This window comes from Bidens hawaiensis, unplaced genomic scaffold, assembly GCF_021521415.1.
Source record: "Bidens hawaiensis isolate Kalapana, Puna unplaced genomic scaffold, B.hawaiensis_p1.1 tig00011793_1, whole genome shotgun sequence".
In the NCBI taxonomy this organism is placed as follows: domain Eukaryota; kingdom Viridiplantae; phylum Streptophyta; class Magnoliopsida; order Asterales; family Asteraceae; genus Bidens; species Bidens hawaiensis.
In genome coordinates this window covers 439,309-466,013 of record NW_027491937.1, presented here as the reverse complement: position 1 = coordinate 466,013, position 26,705 = coordinate 439,309, and the positions used below count along the sequence as shown (strand labels likewise).

The 26,705-nt window shown below is 36.0% G+C and overlaps 2 protein-coding genes across 2 annotated transcripts; both read left to right on the top strand.

The window, feature by feature from the left end:
• Positions 1–8,289: 8,289 nt before the first annotated feature.
• Positions 8,290–15,324, top strand: LOC143539063 (uncharacterized). The gene is made up of 15 exons (XM_077032480.1): positions 8,290–8,618; positions 9,457–9,529; positions 9,643–9,664; positions 10,261–10,339; positions 10,465–10,497; positions 10,781–10,929; positions 11,420–11,576; positions 11,677–11,917; positions 12,138–12,382; positions 12,869–13,132; positions 13,508–13,618; positions 13,713–13,937; positions 14,020–14,223; positions 14,599–14,775; positions 14,872–15,324. Exons 1-15 carry the CDS (start codon positions 8,349–8,351, stop codon positions 15,064–15,066), a joined length of 2,445 nt encoding a protein of 814 aa, XP_076888595.1. The 5' UTR covers positions 8,290–8,348; the 3' UTR covers positions 15,067–15,324.
• Positions 15,325–16,449: 1,125 nt separating this feature from the next.
• Positions 16,450–22,202, top strand: LOC143539062 (peroxisomal ATPase PEX6-like). Its single transcript, XM_077032479.1, has 16 exons — positions 16,450–16,788; positions 17,642–18,277; positions 18,365–18,608; positions 18,718–18,859; positions 18,973–19,150; positions 19,265–19,456; positions 19,570–19,839; positions 20,136–20,207; positions 20,286–20,372; positions 20,477–20,599; positions 20,686–20,796; positions 20,893–20,931; positions 21,007–21,128; positions 21,222–21,366; positions 21,447–21,527; positions 22,011–22,202. Exons 1-16 carry the CDS (start codon positions 16,465–16,467, stop codon positions 22,101–22,103), a joined length of 2,859 nt encoding a protein of 952 aa, XP_076888594.1. The 5' UTR covers positions 16,450–16,464; the 3' UTR covers positions 22,104–22,202.
• Positions 22,203–26,705: the final 4,503 nt, after the last annotated feature.

Below are 26,705 nucleotides of genomic sequence, written 5' to 3'. Positions count from 1 at the left end.
CTCAAAATCATTTAAGTTTTGTTTACGGTTTTATTATTTATAAACAAAGTTTTATATTTTATCTAACACTAACATCTTCTCCATACTAACTCCAGGATTCACAAATCAAAAAATCGAAATCTTATTTTATTTTATAGTCCTTTATATTCAATTCCTTTTACCCAAAACCTATCCCATTTTCTTTATAAATTTTAGCATGCCTCCGCTAAGACGCCAACCGCGCAAGAACTCCACTCGACGTATGGCCGCCATCATGGCCAAGCAAATGGCCGTTGTGATTCCCGAACTTATGACCCAAATACAAGCAAACCAACCCGCACCCGTTGCACCTATTGAACCCAAAACCTGCATCCTACCTGCTTAAATAATTTACTAGTGCCAACCCGGCCGAATTCTTTGGAACCAACTGTGTGACTACCTTGTTGCAATGGTTCGAATATGTGGAGAATGTGTTTTTACACAGCGAATGCCCCGAAGCGAAAAAGACAAACTTCACTTCAAGCATGTTTAGGGGAACCGCCCTATCATGGTGGGGTAGTTTTATGCACCTCCAAGGTACGGATGTGGCCATGGCTTTTCCATGGGCCGAGCTCAAGACGCTTATGAAGAAGAAATTATGCCCCAAACACGAACTCCAAAAGCTTGAGGTAGAATTTGGGGACCTAAAACAAGAAGGTGGTGATAACGCCGCTTACTCGCTCCGTTTCCACGAGCTAAGCGTTCTTGTACCTCACTTGGTTACCCCAACCGAACGTGAAATTGACAAATATATTGGGGGTTTACCGATGAAAATCTGGGACTCAGTCATGAGTAGCAAACCCGCGAACCTTGAGGAAGCCATCACGTTAGCCGGTTGGCTATCGGAAAATCACGTGAAGGCGGGTACCCTAACCCTCAAGAAAGCAAGCGAGAAAGACAAGCAAGAGCCCGCACCGCAAGCCAAGGTTGAACCCACACCACAAGCCATTAACTACTCAAACTCTTCCCGACACAATAACAACAACAAAAGGTAACCCAAAACCAACTACCGAAATTATGCCATCACCCAACCTCAACCACAACAACAAACCCAAACCCTCCCTCAAAACCAAAAACCTTATGTTGGGAACTCCCCGCTATGTAACACTTGCCAACTTCACCACCCAACAAACTCGCCTTGTCGCCAATGTACCATTTGTAACCGACTTGGCCATCTCCACACCACATGCCGATCCTCACTACGAACCCAACCCAACCAACCTAACCAACCAAACCAACCAAGAACTTTTCCCCAAATTTCCCAAAGCCGATATGCATCCTACCCACCAAACCAACCCCAACCACCCCGAGCTTGTTACAATTGTGGAGATCCAAACCATTTCCGCAACAATTGCCCACGTTTAACCTTTGCTAACCAAGCCCAAACCGTGACCATACCTTACTACCAAACCCAAGCTTACCAAGTTCAAACCTACCAACCCCAAATTCCCCAACTCAATGCACCACTCATCCAACCCATCCAAGCAATCCAAGCACCACCTCCACCTCCACAACAAGCACCTCAAGTCAACCATGGTAATCAAGGGCAAGTTTTTATGATGAATGCAAATCAAGCTCAAGTGGCAAACGATGTTGTGAACGGTATGTTTTTGGTGAACTATCATTTGGCTTCTATTTTATTTGATACGGGTGCCGATAGAAGTTTTATTTCTTTAAAATTTGAGTCGAAACTTGCGATGCCTCGAACTAAGCTTTCCCGACCGTTCTCTGTTGAAGTCACCAATGGCAATTCTATTACCAGCGATTCCGTCGTCCGCAATTGTTCTTTTATTCTTTCTAAGCATAAATTCTCCATCGATCTCATCCCGATGCAAATGGGTAGCTTCGATGTCATAGTAGGCATGGATTGGTTATCTTTGCACCGTGCCGAAGTCGTTTGTTTTGATAAATTCATTCGCATCGCGCTCGTCAATGGTAAAATTCTTAAGGTCTTTGGAAACACAACGTCTCGAAGGCTAAATCTCATGTCGTGTGCTCAATCGCAAAAGTACTTACGCCAAAAGTAAGTTCCGTTTCTAGCTCTCTCGGTGACAAAAGACAAAAAGGAAAGGAAGATCCAAGATATTCCTATTGTTCGTGAATTCCTTGATGTCTTTCTCGATGATGTTACCGGTCTTCCTCCCGTTCGTCCGATTGAATTCCAAATCGATCTTGTGCCCGGCGCGATGCCCGTGGCCAAGGCTCCTTATCGTCTAGCCCCGTCAGAAATGCAAGAACTATCAAATCAACTCGAAGAAGTTTCCGATAAAGGCTTCATTCGTCCAAGCTCTTCTCCTTGGGGCGCTCCCGTTCTCTTCGTGAAAAAGAAGGATGGTTTGTTTCGTTTGTGCATTGATTGTCTTGAACTTAACAAACTTACTATTAAAAATCGCTATCCATTGCCACGTATCGACGACTTATTCGACCAACTTCAAGGCGCAACTTGTTTCTCCAAAATTGATCTTCGATCTGGTTATCATCAATTGCGTGTTCGCGAAGAAGACATTCCTAAAACCGCTTTCCGTACTCGATATGGACATTTCAATTTTTTGGTTATGCCCTTCGGGTTAACGAATGCACCCGCGATATTTATGGACCTCATGAACCGTGTTTGCAAACCATTCCTCGATAAATTCGTTATTGTCTTTATTGATGACATCCTTATCTTATCTAAATCCAAATCCGAACATGAACATCACTTGCATTCCATTCTCGAGCTCCTTAGAAACGGACAACTCTATGCCAAATTCTCCAAATGTGAATTTTGGCTCGAGGAAGTTCAATTTTTGGGACATATTGTAAACGACAAAGGTATTCATGCTGATCCCGCTAAAATTGAGGCCGTTAAGGATTGGAAAACTCCAACGACTCCCACGGAAATTCGATCCTTCCTTGGGTTAGCTGGATATTATCGGCGTTTCATTCGAAACTTTTCTAAGATCTCTTTGCCTCTTACCTCTCTCACCCATAAGGGACAACCCTTCGATTAGGGTTCGAAGCAAGAGGAAGCCTTTTGTAATCTCAAGGACATGCTTTGCAATGCTCCTATTCTAACCCTTCCCGATGGAAACGACGATTTTGTTGTATTTTGTGATGCATCTCATCAAGGCCTTGGTTGTGTTCTCATGCAACGAGGTCAAGTCATCGCATACGCATTAAGGAAACTTAAGGTCAACGAGAAGAACTATACGACTCACGATCTCGAACTTGGTGCCGTCGTTTTCGCTCTCAAAATCTGGAGACATTACCTTTATGGAACAAAATGTGTGGTTTTTACCGATCATAAAAGCCTTCAACACATTTTTGACCAAAATGATCTCAACATGAGACAACGACGATGGGACGAATTAGTTAGTGATTACGATTGCGAGATTCGCTACCACCCCGATAAAGCGAATGTTGTCGCCGACGCCCTAAGTCGAAAAGTTAATGTTAAATCCGTTCTGCTTCTAAGCATCATTGTTCAAACCGATCTTCAAACTCATATCTTTCAAGCTCAACGTACCTTTGTTGAAGAAGGTAATATGTACGACGAAATGTCATGTGGAGCCGAACTTCAACTCGAAACCAAACCCGATGGTCTTTTGTACTTTCTCAATCGTTTGTGGGTTCCTGATCGCGATGATCTTCGTACTTGTATTCTCGACGAAGCTCACAATTCGCATTATTCCGTTCATCCCGGTGCGGATAAGATGTATTTCGATCTTCGGGCTACCTATTGGTGGCCGGGTATGAAAAAGGATGTAGCGTTGTTTGTATCTAAATGTCTTACTTGCTCAAAAGTAAAAGCCGAACATCAAAGACATTTTGGTCTACTCGAGCAACCACCGATTCCCATTTGGAAATGGGAAGACATTGCTATGGACTTTATCACCAAATTACCCAAAACCCAAAAAGGAAACAATAGCATTTGGATGATCATCGATCGATTAACCAAATCCGCTCATTTCATTCCAATCCGCGAGAAGTGTCGAGCAGCTTGCTCAAATCTATGTTGGGGAAATCGTGTGCCGACACGGTTTGCCATTGTCTATCATCTCCGATCGCGATGCCCGTTTTACCTCTCATTTTTGGCGATCTCTTCAAGAAGCTTTGGGAACACGTCTCGATCTTAGCACAGCTTATCATCCTCAAACGGACGGTCAATCCGAACGTACAATCCAAACACTCGAGGATATGCTACGGGCATGTGCTCTTGATTTCGGTGGGAATTGGGATTCTCATCTTCCGTTCATCGAGTTCTCCTACAACAATAGCTACCACTCTAGCATTGATGTGGCTACTTTTCAAGCTCTTTACGGTCGTAAATGTCGTTCCTCGATTTGTTGGAACGAAATCGGTGAAGCTCAAATCACGGGACCCGAAATGGTCCAAGAAGCAACCGATGTCATTGATCAAATCCGTAAAAATCTCCTAGCCGCTAGAAATCGTCAAAAGAGTTAAGCCGACAAACGACGAAAACCTATCGAATTTAATGTTGACGATCTTGTCCTTCTAAAAGTATCTCCTTGGAAGGGGGTAGTCCGTTTTGGAAAGAAGGGTAAACTAGCTCCTCGTTTCGTTGGTTCTTTTAAAATTCTTGAACTGTTGGGAAAGTAGCGTATCGACTCGAACTACCGCAAGAACTTGCAGTGTTCATCCGACTTTTCATGTATCAAATCTTAAGAAGTGCCTAGCTGAGGGTAATCTCCATATACCTCTCGACGAAGTTCATGTTGATGACTCTATGATTATGGTTGAACGACCCGTTGAGATCATGGATCACAACGAGAAGAAAACCAAGCGTAGTCGAATTCGGTTAGTAAAAGTTCGATGGGAATCACGGCGTGGCGCATAATTTACTTGGGAACGAGAAGACACAATGAAAGAGAAGTATCCACATTTGTTTGCATCATCGTCTTCGTCTTAATTTCAGGATGAAATTTATTAAAGTAAGGGATACTGTGACATTCGTAAAATTCGGGTCTCGTTGTATTCGTTTTATGATCCGTTTATAATGTAAACCGGCCCGTTTTGTAAGCCGAGACTTATGATATAATCAAAATGATGGTTTTTATGTTACAATATTGTCTTACAATTGTTGGGTCTTGAAAACATCCTTTACGGGCCTTAAAGCGCGTTAAAAACACTAAAACGAACTTCGGGGGCCAAATTGTCATTTTTGAAACTTTGTAAAGTATCACTAGACCAAAATGTTTCTTATGTTTCTTGTGTTCCCTTGTTTGTTTTATCGTCCAACGAATTCGAGTTTCAACCATTAAACCTCTTGTTTAACCAAATTTAACTCTTCCTATAAATACAAGGCCATCTCTAACATAAATCCTTGCTCATAAACTTCTTTCTCTCTCAAATTCAAAGATTCTACAAGGTTATTTTCATGTTATTGTCGGTTTTGACTTCCAGAGTCAAACTTATGTTATTCTTGCATTTTAACTAACTTACTAACTCTAACTCAATACTTGAAGTATATGGTGGTACAACATATATATAATACACACCCCTTGTTTCCTTTATTCGTTACTTCACCGACTCCGGTTGGTTAAGTTTCGAATGTCATAAGGCAAGGCTTCATGGAGGACTTCGTGTTCTTGATATATATATACACACACATAACTTATTATACATATAATTTATGCCTAACTTCTGCTCATTTTAGTTTGTTAGTCACATTTACAAGTCTTGGGTATGTGGAATCCATCTATGAACTCATTGTGAGATGGAAACCGAACCAAACCGAACTTTTGTTAAAAAGACTTGTTGTTGACCTTTTTAGTTGTAGAACTTAAATATTTCTCATTTATAAATTATTATACAAGATCTATGATATTTGGGCATGTGGAGACCATCACGGAACATATTGTGAGATGGAAACCGAACCAATCCGATTTTACTCGCTTAAGACACACAAGTGTGTTTTTAGCTATCAAGACTTGTATATTTCTCTAAAAATAGTTTACAAAATGATTTTAATTACTTTCTTAAGTACTTGGAATTGTTGGATCCAACTTGATCTCATAACATAGTTTGGACCGACAAAACCGAACACTCGCTTAACGTACGTTGTTAGTTCTAAAACAATAGATCTACATACTTGGTTAAGTCTTATAAAGTTTTATTGAGTTATCTCATACCATTCATTATTTTGGAAAGTTGACTTTGGGTTTGACCAATTATCAAGACCCGAACCGACAACTCGAACACTCGTTAAAAACCCGTTTTAGTATCTTTGTCCCAATGGAACTTGCATTTTAGCATTTTTCCCACCTTATTACTTAACATTGGTTAAGTAAATATTAAGGTTAGATACTTTAACCGGTTTTGAGCAAACTCACATTTTTAAAGAGTTATTATTATAAATTCTTAAATAGTTACATTTTAAACCTCGAACTTTAAATTGTTTACTTATTGTAACAATTACTATATTTAAAGATCTTTAAGGCAACCTTTCTAAATCCAAGACTTCTTTTATTTTAGGCTTCATACGTTAACTCGTCGTTCCGGCAAATCTCCAAATAATCAAACTTTCAAGTTTATTACTTGAACGTGAGTAACTTCATACCCCGTTTTCTACCTTTTATTTTGGGGGTGACATTTCATCTTATCTAAACTAAATGTTTTATACTTGTGTCTTAAACCACAAACGTTGTTGTATACTTTACTTGAATAATTGCTCGATTTGGTGTTCTATGCTTATTTGCCTATGTGTTTATCGCTTTTGGATGGTGGAACTATAAATCCTAGACCATTTGGCAACCCCTCATGGCAAGGTGTCGTTAACGTAATGCAATTAACGATAACTATAAAATCCTAAACTATTTGGCAAACCCTTATAGTTGGGTGTCGCTAACTCGTTAGCGATAACTATTTATCCAAGTTTATAGCTATTATTTACGGTTTTGTATACTAGTTTTTGTGGCTTTTCATACTAAATATCTATTGTTCAAACTTATGAATTGCTCACCAACCTTTGTGTTGACAAACTTTATTTTATGAAATGTTACAGGTTTGCATCTAGGTTGATTATGGAGTTCGGGGAAGAAAACGCCACAAATACCGTTAGGATATTAGCAAAAATGAACAATATTTGATTTGCTATATTTTGTGATATTTTGTTGTATTTGACTTTTGAATATTTGGTTATGTGACATTTTCGATGTTGTGAAATGAAATGAGTTTGTTAAATATTGTCGCTTTAAATAGTGTCATGCGCTTATGGGCAATCGTTGCACCCCGGCATGTTCCGCCGTCTTTGGTCGAGGTGTGACACTTGTGGAATCACATTTGATCGTCTTCTGTATAAGCTTCATATTGTTGTTTGTATGCCAACAATGTAACTTTTTCATATATAAGTAGTTTATTATTAGTCATTTTTAGAATAGATGCCCTAATAAATTTCCACTTTTTTATTGGATTGGTAGGTGAAAGAAATGAATATAGTCACGTATGACAATTTGGGGTTTCACCACCAAAAGATTGTACTCCACGATGTGTTCTGAAAGGAAGTGGTCCTGATTATTGTTGTTGCGGTAGATGCCTTCCCATGAAAGAAATATGCGAACCTAGGTGTCAGACGTTGAAAAGTTGTTATAAGAGATATATATAAATGGGATTGTTTAAAGTAAAATATAAAATATAGATTAAAAGATACAAGTTTACATATTGGGATACATTTATATATGTATCAAATAAACATGCAATGCAGAAATAAAATTATTTTATATAGATGTGTGTCTGTTTTTTTTCTTTTTTTCCGATCTAAGACGGTGCATAGAACTATATAAGCATTATCAGATAAATACACAATTATTGCAAGTTTTGTTATTGTATTTAGTTTAAGCCCCGACTTTATTTACTCATTAATTAGATTTAATAGATGCTATTAGAAACCAAATACCAAAGCAAGTTAAATATACAATAAATTTTGTAACTACAAAATCCTGTTTGCATTAATTAATATATTTTAAATAAAAATTTAATGGTAATATGTATACTATTAACTTAAAAAGGATAAAACAATAGAAATAGTCAACCTTTGTAAATTATTACATGAATCAAAAGATTAACATAAATACCATACAATATGTCACAAGTGAACCGATAAAGAGACATGAATACATAAGATTTTGTGAACCATAAAAATACAAGATAACTATACAAATTTTTAGTGAGTTGGATGCAAAACAAACCTATTGTCACGTGGCAATGGGACTCACTGACACACCAAACACAATTTTGAACATCCCAAAATGGGCACAACAAGTGTTCTTGTACCTTCTTCATATATATCTCAGTGTTCATTAAATTCCTATTTTGCCACCAACCCCAAATCTATGTTCTCAAAATTCTTGTTTTCTTCTGCTTCAAAACTCACTACCCATTTTCATTTTCGCCCAAATTCACTCCTTAAACCATCATCATCAATATCTATCAATCGATCAAGCAGAGTGTTGTTGTTGTTCACCATGGCTGCTGCAAAAGATCACACCTTTACAACTTCTTCTTCTTCTTCTTCTTCTTCTTCTTCTTCTCATCAAAACAAACATACCAATCGCCTTGCTGAAGAACACAGCCCTTATCTTCTTCAACATGCTCATAACCCTGTATGTATCACTCATTTCATTTTATTAAATATTTAATTTTAAGTTTACATGATAGCCTATTTTAATTGTTCCTTGATTTGATCAGTTCTTGATTCATAAATCAAATTGTGTGTGATGTTTGATAATAATGATCAGACCCTTAAAACCTGAATTGCATATCAGCAGTCTCATCACAACTACCCTTTAATTTGGTACTTCTGTATATCTAATTTTGTTTCTGAATTATAATTTTTCGGCTGGTGTTTTGTTTGATTTTTTTTTTCAAGAAAGTGTGCATATTTGTCAAGAGTTTATTGGAATTAAGAAAATTTTTCATTTTTTGATGTAAAGTAGCTGCATTTTTTTAGGGTTAATTGGGACATTGTGTTGTTGTTCAATATTTTGTTAGGGTTTTGTTTGAAATCAGGAATTATTGCTCATTTTGTGACAAATTTTTGATTTTTAATCTCAGTTATTTATTATTTTTTTTCATCAAAGGTTACTTTGGTTAGGGTTTTGTTTGAAATCAAGAAATCTTGCCCATTTTGTGACAAAATTTCTATTTTTAATCTCAGTAACTGTTTTTATTTCCATTGAAGGCTACTTTGGTTAGGGTTTTGTTTGAAATCAGGAAATATTGCTCATGTCATGACAAAGTTTTGATTTTTAATCTCAGCAACTGTTTTTTTTTTTTTTTTTTTATCAAAGCTTACGTTGGATAGGGTTTTGTTCGAAATCTGGAATATTGCTCATTTTGTGACAAAGTTTTGAATTTTAATCTCAGCAACTGCTTGTTTTCATAGTTTTACTGGGATATTGTATTTGCTTGAAAAGATTTATGTTCATTCCATGTTTGAAGGTTAACTGGTATCCATGGGGTGAAGAGGCATTTGCAGAAGCTCGCAAGAGGGATGTACCGATTTTCTTGTCAAGTATGTTTTCTGTTCAGTTTTCAGTATTTTTTCCCCAATTTAAATTTTATTAATTCTAGAGACTAACGCATGATACTTTTGATTCATTTGTCGTGGGTTCTTATTTCTTGAAGTTGGATACAGTACCTGTCACTGGTAAGTCACTTGTTCTCTCATAAACAGTTATATTCTTGCTTTTTTTGTTCGTAATTTGTCATACATTAAACACGTGTACCACTTTCTCTAGCGTCTTGAAATAAATGCAGTATTTTCTTTTTTATAGCATAATGTCAACTCGTAAAGTTATATTCCTTTTAGCTCCTAAAATAAATGGGTAACAATTCTTTCTTGGTATGCTTTCAAACCGCAGTTTAGCATTTGCTCATTGATGATCATTACAAAATTTAAGTATCATTAATTTTATTTCACAAGATTACACATTTTAGCTATTTGACCAATAGTCTAATATAAAGATTCCGCATGTATTTAGTATTTACTTTGAATTATTAGATTATGTAGTATAAGAGGTATTTGTACAGTTTTGGTCTTTTGGAGCTCAAAAAGAAAAAAATATATATCTGTATCGGGTTTCAATAGAGGGAGTATGAAAGTAACTAAGTTGCAAAGTTTCTAATCGTAGAACAAAAATAAAATAATGCTTCTTGTGAAAGTAACTAAGAGATTATTTTTTCATTTTAAGAAAGTTATAGGGATTTATATGGTTGATAATCTGAGTGTGATGGTTGTTTAAGGTGTCATGTGATGGAGGTAGAGTCCTTTGAAAATGATGTGGTGGCAAAATTGCTTAATGACGGGTTTGTTAGTATCAAGGTGAGTGATTCAATACATATTAGTTAATAAGAATGATATTTCATGCATAGCTTGTTGCACTTTTGACTGCTATTTACAATTGAAATAGCTAAACGTTTTTTGAATTTTATTTTTCTTCCAAACAGGTGGATCGCGAAGAACGACCAGATGTAGATAAGGTAAGGCGCATCCTATGACCTATACCATAACATCCAAATTATTCCATTATTAGGCTCTATTCGTACTCATCATGTAACGTTTTCCATTATGGAGTTTTTGTTTTGTGAGTAAAATCAGTAAAAAAAGTATATGAAGTTCATTTCCATTTCGTGTTGTTTGCCCAATAGATAATCATAATGTGAAATATTCAAAAATAGAAATGTTTTAAAATCATTTTTCATGAGACAACCAAATTGTTTGAAAATTTTGTTTAGTTTTCTTACAACTTGATTTTTGTTCCAGGTGTACATGACCTATGTTCAAGCTCTATATGGTAGCGGAGGATGGCCGTTAAGTGTCTTTCTATCCCCTGATTTGAAGCCTTTAATGGGTGGAACTTATTTCCCCCCTGATGATTTACATGGAAGGCCAGGATTTAAATCCGTCCTCAGGTTTCTACTTTTTTTAGTTGTCTACTCAATGTCTTCTAGAAAAATTAGGCGTACTTTACTTCTTTTAGTCAAAAGGACTACATTGTAACTAGAAATTTTGAAGCACAAGTCTCGAGTATCAAGAACACCGTCAACTTATTTTTGCGTGTGTTTTCTTGTTAACCTCTGGTTTGGATGTTTATTTCGTGGTAAAACTTAGCCTTTTAGGTCGAATTTAGACCATTTTGGTCAAAGAAGCTACATTTGAACTTGAATAGTTGCATGCACCGTGCCAAATGTATTAAAATTTAAAATATCTTATCAACCGTGAATTTTCAACGTGTACGTTTTTTTTTGCACTTGTGCAAGAATGGGCTATAAGCCTATAATTACAACACGGGCAACACGACTGTTAAAAAAATTGATCATGTTTTTTTTCTTCCTATTTTGTGGATGCAAATGATCTATAGGAGTGAAGTTTGACAATGAATTCCATTTATTGTTAATGCAGAAAAGTAAAAGAAGCCTGGCAGAGTAAGAAAGACGTGCTTGTCAAAAGTGGCACATTCGCTATTGAACAGTTGTCAGAAGCATTGTCTATTACCAAGTTATCTGACAAACTATCAGAAGAAATTGCACAGAGCACGTTACACAAGTGCACAAAATCTGTAAATTACTAATCCTGCCTTGTGTTTGACCAGTTGACCTGTTTCCTTTTAAGCTAAATTTGGTTCTCCCTGTTAATTTATTATTATTTTTTTTATGTAGCTTGCTGAAAGTTATGACCCAAAAAACGGTGGATTTGGGTCAGCCCCCAAGTTTCCCCGCCCATCGGAGCCACACGCAATGCTATACCAGTCAAATAAGTTAAGGGAATTGGGAAAAACCGGAGAAGCTGAAAATTTTCTAAAAATGGTGTCATTTAGCTTGCAGTGCATGGCAAGAGGTGGGGTCCATGATCATGTTGGTGGCGGTTTTCACCGTTACAGTGTGGATGAGTGCTGGCATGGTTAGTAATTTACACAAATTTGAAGGGTGTTTAATGTTTATATTTGTATCGTAAGACTGATTATTTCATTATTGTGTTTAAGTCGGAATAATATGATTCTACTGTTATGAAAAATGATTGTTTAGATCCAATAATACTATTAATAATAATATATTATGAGTCTTGATTGGAAATTTTGTTTGCTGTGATCTAGATTTTGATTAATAATAATGATTGACAGTTCCACATTTTGAGAAGATGTTGTACGATCAGGGTCAACTTGCCAACGTGTATCTTGATGTTTTCTCCATCACAAAGGACATCTTCTACTCGTGTGTGGCTCGTGATATTCTTGATTATTTGAAGAGAGAAATGATTGGACCGAATGGTGAAATCTTTTCTGCTGAGGATGCTGATAGTGCTGAATCTGGAAAAAACCCTACAAAGAAAAAGGAAGGTGCTTTTTATGTGTGGACCGCCAGTGAGGTGTGTAACTATATGTTTTGACTTTGTTTTACTTAAAGCAAATGCATTTATTTATTTACTAATTAAGGTGAATAGATCTAAATCTTTTATGGCTTCAAATCGTACGGACGTGAACCAAATAAATATTGTTTTTTTCCTATTCGAAAAGTATAAACCTAAAACAATATTGTTTAAAACTTTACGAACGTGAACCAAATAAATACTTTGGTTTTTTTCTATTTGAAAAGTATAAACCTAAAACAATATTGTTTTAAATGTTTGTTTTTAAAGAAGTTGCTTGGATATTTATAGAGTGAAGTGCGATGGTTCCAAAAAGTCAATCTGATCACCTGTACTTCCTAAGCTAACTTGCTGTGTTAGATTGATAATGGTCAACTCTTTTGACTTATCCAGTCAAACTGACTGTTTATATCCGTTCAAAATATAAAATGATAATTTTGTTGACTTTTAACTCTTGACATGGGTTTGAATTTTTTGTTTCTTAAGATTGAAGACATAGTTGGTGAGCACGCGAATCTCTTTAAGGAGCATTATCACATCAAGAAATCAGGAAACTGTGATATTTCTTCTATGAGTGATCCACATAAAGAGTTTAAAGGGAAAAATGTACTCATCGAAAGGAAAAGCGCTAATGAATTGGCATCAAAACTTGGCATGCCACTGGAGAAATATCAAGAAATTCTTGGTGTTTGCCGCAAAAAACTTTTTGATGCAAGATCAAAGCGGCCTCGACCCCATCTTGATGATAAGGTCATATAACTTTCTTCAAATTTCATCTTTATTTCTTTTATGACGATTGTAGATGTGATAAAACGCGCGAGAGGGTTGGGCGGGTTGGGGCTATCTGCCAACACTTATTTAAGATGTTTTGTATTTTGTAGATAGCTGATGCATTTATGTACTAAATTATTAAAATAATTTATTTTTAATTAAATGATTTACGATATTGTAAGCATTTGGAAACATGCTAGTTTACTATTGACCCAATTAACCCGTTTCACTTTTAGTAGATTTCGACATTTGACATGTTTGACCTGTTGTGAGTAATAAACAACCCAGATTGACCCATTTTTATATGAATGGGTTCGCTTGTCATTTTTGCTAACAAATTTGATAATTTTGCAGGTCATCGTATCTTGGAACGGCCTTGCGATTTCCTCATTTGCCAGAGCATCTAAAATTCTCAAAACTGAACCCGAGGGCACATTATCCAACTTTCCTGTTGCTGGAACTAACGTAAGATTGATTCTTGATAAAAAAGATTAAATCTTTACTCACTTAATGAACAATTATAGACCTCTTATATTAAATCATTTCCTTTTTTGTATAGCCACAAGAATACATGGAAGTTGCAAAGAAAGCCTTGACTTTCATAAAGGAAAATCTTTACAACCCGCAATCTCGAAGGCTGCAACACAGTTTCAGAAACGGGCCTTCAAAAGCTCCCGGATTCTTGGATGATTATGCATTTTTAATTTCAGGGTTGCTTGATGTGTACGAGTATGGTGGTGAGATTTCTTGGTTATCTTGGGCAGTTGAACTTCAAGAAACACAGGTATTTGAGCACTTGAACCTTCTAGTTTTTTTGTAGTTTGTTGATGAATATTAAAAATTTAACCTTTTTAACGGGTTTTTAGGATGAGGTGTTTCTTGATAAAACTGGGGGTGGGTATTTTAATACCACAGGAGAAGATGAGTCGGTTCTTCTTCGTGTGAAAGAAGACCATGATGGGGCTGAACCGTCTGGCAACTCGGTTTCAGCAATTAATCTTGTGAGGCTTGCATCTATGTTCACAGGCGCGCGATCCGATCGTTACCGACAAAATGCAGAGCACCTTCTGGTTTGACTTTTTACTCTCGACTCCAATTTATTTTCGGGGCTTAGTTTAATTATAACGGGTCGAACGTGTTAAAATTTAAAACGTGACCAAAAAGGCAATGGGTTGAGGACTTGAGGGGTTAAATGTCGCCCACGACATAATCACATATAATATATATAATAAACAACCTTGTTTTATTTAAAAATATGAGCTTACTATTATAATAATTGTTTTTATAACCACATTGTATATTTATTTCACATAAAGTAGATAAATAGACAAAAAGTGTTAAGGGCCAACCGACCCTATCCATCATGCTTTGTGACCCGCCCTAATCAATTTTGACCCGAATTCATATTTGACTTATTACCCAACCGCCTTTTTTGTTTGTTTCAGGCGGTCTTTGAGAAGCGGTTGAAAGAAGCACCAGTGGCGGTTCCATTAATGTGTTGTGCGACCGAGATGCTGGCCATTCCGTCAAAGAAGCAAGTTGTCTTGGTGGGGAAGAAATCATCTCCCCAGATGGAACACATGCTTGTTTCGGCTCATGCATCATATGATCACAACAAAATTGTAAGTCAATGTCTTTGACTTTAAGTTTGACTTCCGACTTTTCAAGCCGCATGTTATTTTCTAAAAAATGTAATCAATTTCTTTTTGATAACTTAGGTGATACACATAGACCCGAGTGATGAGGAAGAGATGGGATTCTGGAAGGAGAAGAACCCGAATATTGCTGCAATGGCCAAGAGCAACTATGCAACCGACAATGTGGTGGCTCTCGTGTGTCGTGATTTTGCGTGCAAGGCTCCGGTTACAGACCCTAAATCTCTTGAAGCTTTGCTTTTATCTGGGAAAGCTTAGTGTTTTGTTTTGTTGAGTCAAGAGTCGCTAGCCTCATGGTTTGTGCATGTATGTTGATAATATGTTTAAAATGTTGGGTTGGGTGTTGAATGTTGATGGGAGCGGTAAATTGTGTTATGGCTAGATTTAACTAACCATGGTAGATATATATAGCTTTGCAAGATGGTTATCTTATTTATATCTTAGAGTACTCTTTAATAATGCTTCCCTTGTTTTTTCCGTTATGTGTAAATGAATCCGAGAGGGTCTTTTCATGTTGTTGGTTTTCGGTGTTCTGCAATGTCCTTTTTTGCGCAAAGCAGGCGTCATTTTGTCGGTGTTGGTTTCACCTTAAATTAGATTTACCGCCGCTGTGATGTTCGATTGTTTCAAACATAAATAAAAACTTAAATTACTCATAATGGCGGACTTTGTGTTAAAGAGTATTGGGTCTATTTCCCCAAAGTTTCTTTAGATCATAATACACCCACTCCGCATACTTAGCAGGCCGATGTTGTGAGGAGTACCATGTTGCACATAGCAGCGTCGCCGAGTGTTGTGACCGTGAACTCGCCAACGTTGCTGCCCTCATTCTCCTTCCATCATTATACCAATTTGAAGTGATGTTTTTATCTTTCATTATTAAGATTAATCTTATCTTTAATTTTTATTTTTATTTAGTAAGTAGCTGTTTTAAATTTAGTTTATATTCTTCATATTAAAAAAGGTTAAAAGATGTGTATTTGAGTTGAAAGATGAAGGAGAGTAGTGAGAAAACTTTGATGACGACGTCAAATGAAAAAAAAGATAAACGATGAGTATAATATATGGTTTTACTATTATCTAGCGTATCAATTTTGTTTTTTTATACGTAATATATGAAGTGTAGCTCTAATTCACCACACATAAATATACAAAATGTTGGGTCTAAAAAGGATTCCAATACACGAAATGTTGGGTCTTGTTTCTCATTCAACGTCTCTCAAAAGCTAAACCATTAAAAGCCTTATTCACTCACTCATATGTGAACTTTTAAAGAAACAAACACTCTAAATATAACTAAATTGGACTTTTGTCTTTTAACAGTGTCATTCAGACCCAAACAAACAGCCCCTAAACTGTATAAGGATAATATTTATTTTTCATTCATAAATTGTTGCAAGTAAAAAGACTAAAAATAAATTTATAGGGATCATTAGTCTAATTAAGTTGTTTAATGCCAAATAATAATAATAATTATTATTAATATTTAATAAAAAGGCCATTTACCCACTGACCACTGTACCATATCATTCAATTATGACGTCAACATCATCATCGCCAAAATGAAATTTATGATTTGCAGAAGAAACTAAACCCTAGTGTTATCATTCGAATTAGTGTTGTATAGCTGTTACTGTTAGCTGCAGATTAATATTAATGGTGGAAAGAAGAAGAAGAAGGAAGCCTCTGGTGCTGTCTTCTACAAAATCACTCATCACTTCCGTACTCAGTAATTCATCATCAAATAAACAACAACAAAACACAAACGAAATTGAAATCGATGCTGCTCCTCCGAATATTATTATTAATAACAATTACTCCTCAGGCGACGCTGAAACGACGTCGTTGCAGTTGCGTGCCGGTATTCTCAGAATATCATCATCATCATCACGTGAGAAGGCGAGTTGTATCGATGAAGGTGCTTTGATTGGAGTCTCTACTTCACTTCTCAAAAGGCTATCTATCACTTCAGCTTCACTGGTACGTATGCTAACCTAATTATGCATCATATTTTAATTAATTGAGATTTGAGATTGAAAGTTTAGATTATATATACATTGATTATACAAGTTAGGAAGTTAGGAGGCTTAATTATACTCTTTTTAGATGGAAGTTATTAGTGTTCTATTCTAGGTTACGAGTGCAAACGATCTGAGGCGCCTGTGAGCTACTCGAGCTCGGATTTATAAAATGCTCAAAACAAGTCGAGTTTTTGAGCAGAGTCCGAGCCTCATTTAAAGCTTGTTTAGTTATCGAGCACACACTTTGGGAAGCTTGTTTAGGATCATCGAGCCTTGTGCATTTTTAAGTTTTACTGCTTTTGGACTTCTTTGTATTAATTTTCACGCTGTGCAGCCAAGCTCGACCCGAGCTTTGGCTCGTTAAAGGTACTACATGAGATCGAGCCAAGCTTAGGTCTGTTTAAGGTTTTTATCAAAATATATAAAAATAATTATAAACATATATAAGTTCATTAATAAATATTATACTAGCCGAGCCGGAGTTTGAAAAAACAACTCATGATACGAACTCGAGCTTTAGAGAAAGAGCTTGCAACGAGCCAAGCTCGAGCTCTTGTAAGTCCCAATGAGCTGAGATTGAGCCTAGTTGGGGTCGAGCTCGGCTTGGCTCATTTACACCCCTATTCTAGGTCTAGTTTTCCGTAATATAGGAGCCATGAATTGAGTTGTGATGTGCACTGTTCAAAAGTCTTTCATCAGATATCTAGTTTATGGACTTGTTATTGTGGTGGTACTTTTAATTTTGAAAGAACTGTTTTGGCAGTCATGTATGGTGTCTTCTATTTACTTTTGGTGTCAAATGTTTCTTTCAGGTGATTGTTAAAAATGTGGACTCCCAGATACAAAGAATCAGCCAAATTGTGGCTCTTGATCCTCCCAATGTGCATGATGTTTCATCAAACAATGAGTCATTCTCATACAATGCTTCAAATGCAATGGTCGTATTTCCTTCAGTTACTTTCCCTATGATTTGCCATGTCCCATTAGTTTCAGAAGTTGCATATGTTTCTCCTCTTTTAGCGTTTAATCTTGGTTTGCATACCTCATGCTTGAAATTGCTTCTTCATCATGGAGAAGAGAAATTAACTTCTTTGTTTGAAGTAAAAGGGGAGACCGAATCTAATCTGGAAGCAAGCAAAGACTTTAATGTTACTCTGGATATTAAACCTTTGACAAAATTACCAAGGTATGCCTCACATTTAAGGGTATCATTTGTAAAAATACCCGAATGTGGTACCATTGGATCTCTTGTAGGAAACTCATCTATTGAAGCTGAAGACCGTCAACAAAAGATTGATATTGCCTTAAATGAGTACTTCACTATAGATAGATATCTTTCCAGAGGTGATGTTTTCAGTGTCTGCATCAATTGGAATTGCAAATCGGCTATGTGCATTGCTTGTAGCCAAAATAATCAAAATTCAAGTGACACCAATCTATACTTTAAGGTAATTCATATTTTATATCACTGTTGCATACTTGCATATCTGATTGAGATGCTTAATTGCTTACTGATATCTTTAGCATGTCAATAGGTGGTTGCAGCAGAACCATCAGATGAACCTATTCTCAGAATCAATCGCACAGAAACAGCCCTTGTGCTTTCTGCAAGTACTCCATCTGCTATTCCCCCAAATCTTTTACTGAATAAGAAACAAGGGTTCTCACCTTTACATCAAGATACAGTAAAAACCTTAGCCTCCATTATTGCTCCAACTTTATGCCCATCAGCACTTTCATCAAAATTCAGGGTTTCTGTTTTATTATTTGGTGTACCTGGTGCGTTACTTTTTGTACAGTATTAGAAAATGTTGTTTTGCTTCAACTTGGTTAGATGCCATTTATTGACATGCTTTTGTTGTTTAATGATGATGCGGCACTTTTTCAGGGTGTGGGAAGAGGACTGTGGTGAAGCATGTTGCTCATCAACTTGGACTGCATGTGGTTGAATACAGTTGTCACGATTTAGTTGCGTCTTCTGAGAGGAAAAGTTCTGCCATGTTGACTCAAGCTTTCACTGCAGCTCGTAGGTATTTACCATCATGGGTTATTGTAGTTATATGTTTACTGTTAATAATTCAGGTCATATTATAACATACTCTTTTTTGTCTGTTTGTATACCTGCTGTGGTGTGTCATTGCAGATACTCGCCGACGATTCTTCTTCTCCGTCATTTTGATGCTTTTAGCAATTTAAGCTCCAATGACGGTTCACCAAATGATCAAATCGGTGTTAATTCTGAAGTTGCGTCTGTCATCAGGGAGTTCACTGAGCCATTAAGCTCAAATGAAGATGATTATGAAGACGAGGATGAAGCAGAGGTTGATTTTACAATACAATGATTTGTGACCATCCGTTTGCTACTTTAAAACTCACTCTAGCTACGTATTGAATCAAAGATGAAGAATGCTCATTGTTTCATTTTTCTCATGCAGCACATGAACAACTCTCGAGCCATATATACTCATCCAGTGCTGCTTGTTGCAGCTGCTGATAATTCTGAAGGATTGCCACCTATAATTAGGCGTTGTTTCAGCCATGAAATGAAGATGGGTCCTTTGACTGAAGAACAAAGAGTTGAAATGCTATCTCAATCACTTCAACGTATTCCTGAACTGCTTCCAGACGTAAGTAGGAAAGTTTTAATCTGTTTTATGCTTACGGGGTCTAGAATTTGTTAACACACACACACACAGATATACAAATCTTAGTTTTTTGGTGGGACCTGTTAATGTTCCAGACGTCTCCAGAGGATCTTGCAAAAGATATGGTTGGACAAACATCTGGTTTCATGCCAAGAGATATTAGGGCTTTAATTGCTGATGCTAGTTCAAGTTTGATTCCTGCTAATGGCATTAGCTTTGAGAACAAAGAGCCTCAAAAGTTGGATGAAAGCAGTTCACATGAACCTAAACCACCAAAGGATATTCAGCCTCCTAGCAAAGACTTTATGACCAAAGCTTTGGATCGATCCAAGAAAAGAAATGCCTCTGCTCTGGGGACTCCCAAGGTTGTACTAAGCTGATTCTGTAGCTTTATGTTTGAAGTTTTATTTTATAAATTATCAATGTTTTAACAATGATCACAAAAACAAAATTATTACAATAATATTCTAATAACTAAAATAATGTAGGAGGTTGTGTGCATTGAAAAAATACTTTGGTAAGCTTTCAACTCGGTTCACCTGTTTAAACCATTCGAGATGACAGCCCAAATAGACTCGTTAATAAGTAAATGGATCAGATTTGCCTGTCTTTTTTGTTAAAATGTGTAGCAATTCTTAGTTGTTTGGTCAATGGGTTGCAGGTCCCAAATGTCAAATGGGAGGATGTTGGTGGACTAGAAGATGTGAAAAAGTCTATTCTGGATACAGTTCAGGTATGTATTTGATAATTGATACAACAAAGTAAATCGTTATTGAAGTTCATTATATCAATGTGCTTAACTGCTTTACAGCTCCCCCTTCTGCATAAGGATTTGTTTTCATCTGGGCTACGTAAGCGCTCCGGTGTTCTTCTTTATGGTCCTCCTGGTACCGGGAAGGTATATGGTTAATATCATTTGAAAAGGTTTAATAATCCTCAGTGTATCACTTTTATCGCTAAATTGCGTGCTATAATAATTTTGAAAATATGTGACATTCTTAGACTTTGTTGGCCAAAGCTGTTGCAACCGAATGTTCTCTTAATTTTCTAAGCGTTAAAGGGCCTGAATTGATCAACATGTACATAGGAGAATCAGAGAAAAATGTAAGAGACATATTTCAGAAAGTAAGTTGTCATACCCAACCCATCGTATCATTATTCTTTCTTGGTGTGTTAAAACAATCACATCATAATAATGGGCTGATCTGCAGGCCCGAGCAGCCCGCCCATGTGTCATTTTCTTTGATGAGCTGGATTCTCTAGCTCCAGCCCGTGGTGCTTCCGGTGATTCTGGAGGAGTTATGGACCGTGTTGTTTCTCAGGTATCATTTCTTATAAGTAAAAAAAATGACTAAAAGTGTTTGGGTCAAGTCAACCTGACCCTGTATTAACTAGCCATTTCGGTTTTGTGGTACCAGATGCTTGCAGAGATTGATGGCCTAAATGATTCTTCCCAAGTATGCCATCGTTTTCATATTTCTTTATATTGTTTTTATGTTATGTTTTATAAAATTTTGATCTCTCTTTTGTAGGATTTATTTATAATAGGAGCAAGCAATAGACCAGATCTTATAGATGCTGCGCTTCTAAGGCCTGGAAGGTTTGACAAGCTACTATATGTTGGAGTCACTACAGACCCGTCTTATAGGGAAAGGTTATATTAACTAAAATTTTTATGTAATCTTCATGAGATTGGGGAGTATGGTTTAATTATTCTAATACTTGACAAATTTCTTTAATTTTGTAGGGTACTGAAAGCACTGACCCGTAAATTTAAATTACACGAAGACGTATCTCTTTATTCAATAGCGAAGAAATGTCCCCCAAACTTTACTGGTGCAGACATGTACGCTTTGTGTGCAGACGCTTGGTTCCATGCTGCAAAACGCAAGGTTAGACTAATTGCCTAAATTTAAGTTTCTGTTATATTAGGTATGTATAACTAAATTTCATATTTTGTTAATCGTTGTAGGTTTTAGCCGCCGATGCAGATCCAACTAACGTGAAGGATGAACTTGATTCTGTGGTTGTTGAATATGAAGATTTTGTGACAGTAAGTTTATTAGCTAATTCATCATCAATATAAATATAGACAAATTTCATATATTGTTGAGTTGATTCAGTGGTGATACATATCTTAGATATACCTCCATATAGGAAAAAAAACACCGTGCGATACAGCTTTTCATCTTTATTAATATTCAAGTAGGATAACAGATCAAAACATATTTTTAACACTGGTTGTGTTGGGTTGGGTGACCCGAAGAACGTTTGTGTCACGTTTTTGGGAGATTCTATAAACGAATAAATGTTTTTAAATTATGATTTACAAACGATATCCACTGCAATATGAATCTTTAGATAAACTATGTAGGAAGTTGGTAACTTTCAACCCGTTTCACCTGTTCCTGTTTTTGTTAAAATAGTTTATTCGACCCTTTTAAAAACGAGTATAACCTGAATCGACCCACTGGGACGACGGGCCGCTTGTAATGTGCAGTAATTGTTATTATTTGTGATTGGTTTTGCTTTGCAGGTATTAAGAGAACTCTCTCCCTCACTTTCTCTAGCAGAGCTTAAAAAATATGAGATGCTGCGAGATCAATTTGAAGGAGCTTCTTCAAAATAACTTTTATTTTGTAAACAAATTATTTTCTTGTGTAAATGCAGAAAATAAAAAGGTGAGATATTATAAGAATTGTTATCAAGGCAAGAACGTAACAATATATATTCTTTTAACCTGAGTTATAGTAAGAACTATATAATATGGTGGTTATCATCCTCTCACCGTTTCAAAACATAATTTACCAAATTCCAAAATGCAAATTACCATATCATAAAATAAAAATTACCATTTCCAAAATCCAAATTCCAATCAGGAACAAAACAGAAAAAGAAAACAGATGTTTCACTGTTATCTCCTTTGGTATTTCTAGGCATAAAGCATTTTTTGGATTTAACTTCAGCTAAAAAAGGGATTATCCAACCATGCCGTTAGTTTAAGGGTATTTTTGTCTTTATCCTTTTTATTTTGAGTTAATTGTCATTTTATCCAAAGTTTGAAATTTGTCAATTTAGTCCTCATAGCCAATTATGCCCCCCGTCTAACGGCATTCAACTATATCGTTCCTTCGTTATCATGGTTCTCTTACATGAGGGTCATAAATGTCTTTTTAGACATTACGTGAGGGTATAATCTTTTTTAGACGTAATCAATACCGTTTAGCCATCTAGAACCCTAGAGTTCGACTCAAGAACAACACTACGATTTTAAGAACACACAGGCGATTTAGTGTATCGATTTTTGAGGAAACATGGAAATGTGGGATGTTCGACCTCTTGATGTTGATTTCAACTTAGATGTTCGCTACGATATGTTAATCTCGAATATCCTTTTGGCTGGGGTTAGACGAGGGGGACATAATTACTTTGTTCGCTACGATATTCGATCTCACATAGTTGGATGCCGTTAGATGAGGGGACATAATTTGTTATATGGACAAAATTGACAAAATTTCAAACTTTGGACTGAAGTGGCAAAAGTATCAAGCCATATGGACGAAAATGACCATTAACTCAAAATAAAAAGGAGAAAGACAAAGATACCCTTAAACTAACGGCATAATTGGATGACGTTAAAGGGGTGAGACGTAATTGGCTAATGTTTAAAACTATGAGGACTAATTGACAAAATTTCAAACTTTGGACTGAAGTGGCAAAAGTAGCAACCCATAGGGACGAAAATGAACATTAACTCTAAATAGTCAAATTAAACCTCTGAGTTATTTTCTTGACCAACTTTATGCATCTTGTTAGTAATATCATCATGACTCTCGAAGTCATGTGCGGTAGCAATACCAAACCAAATACGATGAGTAGTGGGGTCCTGAGCTAAACCTTGGCTAAACCTTGGAAATCTTAATGCCATAATGCCTTTCAAATCCTCCTAGCCATTATCCTACTGCAATAGTTCTTGCTAAGAAGAACGCCCATGTCGTGGCAATTCCACCGAGAAGGTAATGGGTTACTCCTACAGCACGTCCTTGTACAATGCTTAAGGCTCTCGGCTGGGTAGCAGGAGCAACTTTTAATTAGCCCAAACGATGGATTCAATAAGTTCTTGCCAATAACCACGTCCACTGAATAAAAACATTAAACTAAAAGCCCATACAAAATGAACATCTAGGAAAAAAAGGCCATATGCGGATAATAAAGAACCATAAGACTGAATTACCTGGGATGCATGTGCCCATAAGAAATAGCGGAGCCACCCATTAATAGTAATAGAACTCTGCGCAAAGTTTCCTCCCGTGATATGAGTTACTACTCCTTGATCGCTTATACTGCCCCAAACATCTGACTGCATTTTCCAACTGAAATGAATTATGACCACTGAAATTGAATTGTACATCCAGAATAGTCCTAAGAAGACATGGTCCCAAGCTGATACTTGGCATGCCCCCCCCCCCCCTTCCAGGCCCATCACAAGGAAAACGAAATCCAAGATTTGCTTTATCCGGTATCAAACGGGATCCTAAATTGACGGGTTAGTGTGAGCTTATCCATGCGGTTATGCACTCTTTGAATAGGAATCCATTTTCTGAAAGATCCTGGCTTTCGTGCTTTGGTGGGTCTCCGAGATTTTTTTGATGACCTATGTTGTGTTGAAAGGATATCTATATAATCCAATCGATTGCGTAAAGCCCGCGGTAGCAGCGGAACTGGGAAAAGTATACAGAAAAGACAGTTCTTTTCTATTATATTAGTATTAATTCATATTAGATTAGTCTAAGTTAGTGATCCCGTCTTAGTGAGTCCTTTCTTCAGTGATGAACTGTTGGCGGCAGTCCTACATTTTGTCTCTATGGACCGAGGAGAAAGGGGGCTCGACGGGAAGAGGATTGTACCGTGAGAGAAGCAAGGAGGTCAACATCTTTCAAATATACAACATGGATTCTGGAAATGCAATGTAGTTGGACTCTCATGTCGATCCGAACGAATCATCCTTTCCACGGAGGCAAATCTTTGCATGTTAGGTAAGAGGATAGCAAGTTACAAATTCTGTCTCGGTAGGACATGTATCTCTATTACTATGAATTTCATAAATGAAGTAGTTAATGGTAATTAATGGTGGGGAGGTGACACAACCTTATACCTTTAATTACAAAACCAATAAACCAGAAAAAAGATGGATTATTTTGTGAAAGAATTTTTGGGCCTATCAAAAGTGGAATTTGTGCTTGTGGAAATTATCGAGTAATCGGAGATGAAAAGGAAGACCCACAATTTTGTGAACAATGAAGAGTCGAGTTTGTTGATTCTCGGATACGAAGATATCAAATGGGCTACATCAAACTCGCATACCCGTTAATGCATGTGTGGTATTTGAAACGTCTTCCTAGTTATATTGTGAATCTTTTAGATAAACCTCTTAACGAATTAGAAGACCTAGTATACTTCGGTGTGTGATTTGATCGGTACTATTAAAGCAATGCAAGATATCCACATGACCTTCAACTAGCATGTCCACATAGGCTTCCAAGTCATCCGGTTTCCATCTATAGAATTGCCACATAATTCACTAATTAATATTTTCTAAAATAATAACCTCACTAATTAATGTTTTCTATAATCATAATCAATTATTTCCTTTTAAATAATTTAAAAATCGATTCTAACCACAATTAGATATTTATAACTGATTTTGTGTTTCGTTTATTTGTATGACTATAATTTTATCAATTTTGAATGATTTGTATAACAATTTCTTATTCTACCATTTATACATATTTTTCCTACATCTTATAGCTTTGCAGAGAACAATGCAAAGAATTCTTATGATATATATATATATATATATATATATATATAATTGGTTATGATGATTTCTTGCACTTATCGCACTAAAAACACTTCTGAAATGAACATAATACTATATATATATATAGGATTATGTTCATTTCAGAAGTGTTTTTAGTGCGATAAGTGCAAGAAATCATTATAACCAATCATAATTTTTCTTTTTATTTAAAGTCTATATGCGATAGATAGACTCTTATAACCATGACACATTTTCTATTTGCTTACTTGAACAGAATTTCTTTCTAAAAAAGGAACTGTTTAATTCCACAAAAGAAAAAAGTTTTTTTTTACGAGGTATAACTATAAATTCTTATGAAATCGACCATAGATCAATTCCCTTTTTGGGGAGTGTCTTGAATACATCTCTAATTCTGAGCTTCATGTTACTCCTACCAAGAAACATGTCAGGTAAGGGCATCTCGATTGGATTAAATGGGATGACAGTTTCTCATTTCGAATCTGTAAAATCAGAATTTCGATCAAATCACACACCACAGTATACTAGGTCTTCATTAATTTGTGTCGAATGGTATAATTGTAATCTCCATAAATGTGTGAATATGGCAACTATTAATTGCTGGAGATTTATAATAATATTTTATCTTTTATGTTTTACTTAAACATTTTCAAGAGGTTAATGTACGTATTCTTCAAACATTTGCAAGTAATATTTTATTTTTAATTTTTCTTAAACATTTAATTATGGTAACTATTTTTTATTTGTCTTTAATTACTGTATGTATTGTATGCATTCCTCATGTTAACATTAGTGTCCCACAATTATTCAAATTAATGTTTTTTGTATCAACCATTGTAAATGATAAACTATTTTATATATTACGAAAAAAAACACTACATATCATATATGAAAACGTACCATGTTTTACTTACACATCCCATAGACATGAGTTTGAATATTTTTTTACATGTGTTCACCATAAGACTTCAAATATATTTTTATAAAACAAAATTTTACATCACCCTAATTACTTAGTTTCGTCAACTGTTTGTACGCACGAATGTATGTACGTATGCTGGCACGCAAGTATGTGTAGGTGTGTATGTAAGTACGCAAGTATGTAGGTATGTAGATATGTGTAGTGTAACATTCGTTATTTTTCGAACTCGAAAACCCGACCCGTTTAAAACTTATTTATGATATTTTCTTTCATGTTTTATTTTATTCAAACTATTGTTAGTTAAACCAAACAGTAAATTTATTGTTTATTAAATCTTTGACCGTTATTTCTTTACACGTGACTCAAAATTCGTTAATTAGTTAAACGAGTTATGAAAACTTTTCAGCATGTGCAATAATGACCCCTTAACTATATTTTACCCTATCTGGATTAACAAGCCAAAGCTCCAA

What these genes read in the sequence shown, in the direction of transcription:
- LOC143539063 (XM_077032480.1), top strand. Translation starts at nt 8,349, where the DNA reads ATGTTCTCAAAATTCTTGTTTTCTTCTGCTTCAAAACTCACTACCCAT. An exon ending in GGATACAGTACCTGTCACTG is followed by an intron (nt 9,665 to 10,260) that starts GTAAGTCACTTG and finishes TGGTTGTTTAAG; the next exon opens with GTGTCATGTGATGGAGGTAG. An exon ending in AAAATGCAGAGCACCTTCTG is followed by an intron (nt 14,224 to 14,598) that starts GTTTGACTTTTT and finishes TGTTTGTTTCAG; the next exon opens with GCGGTCTTTGAGAAGCGGTT.
- LOC143539062 (XM_077032479.1), top strand. Translation starts at nt 16,465, where the DNA reads ATGGTGGAAAGAAGAAGAAGAAGGAAGCCTCTGGTGCTGTCTTCTACA. An exon ending in TGGACCGTGTTGTTTCTCAG is followed by an intron (nt 20,797 to 20,892) that starts GTATCATTTCTT and finishes TTGTGGTACCAG; the next exon opens with ATGCTTGCAGAGATTGATGG. An exon ending in GCCTAAATGATTCTTCCCAA is followed by an intron (nt 20,932 to 21,006) that starts GTATGCCATCGT and finishes TCTCTTTTGTAG; the next exon opens with GATTTATTTATAATAGGAGC.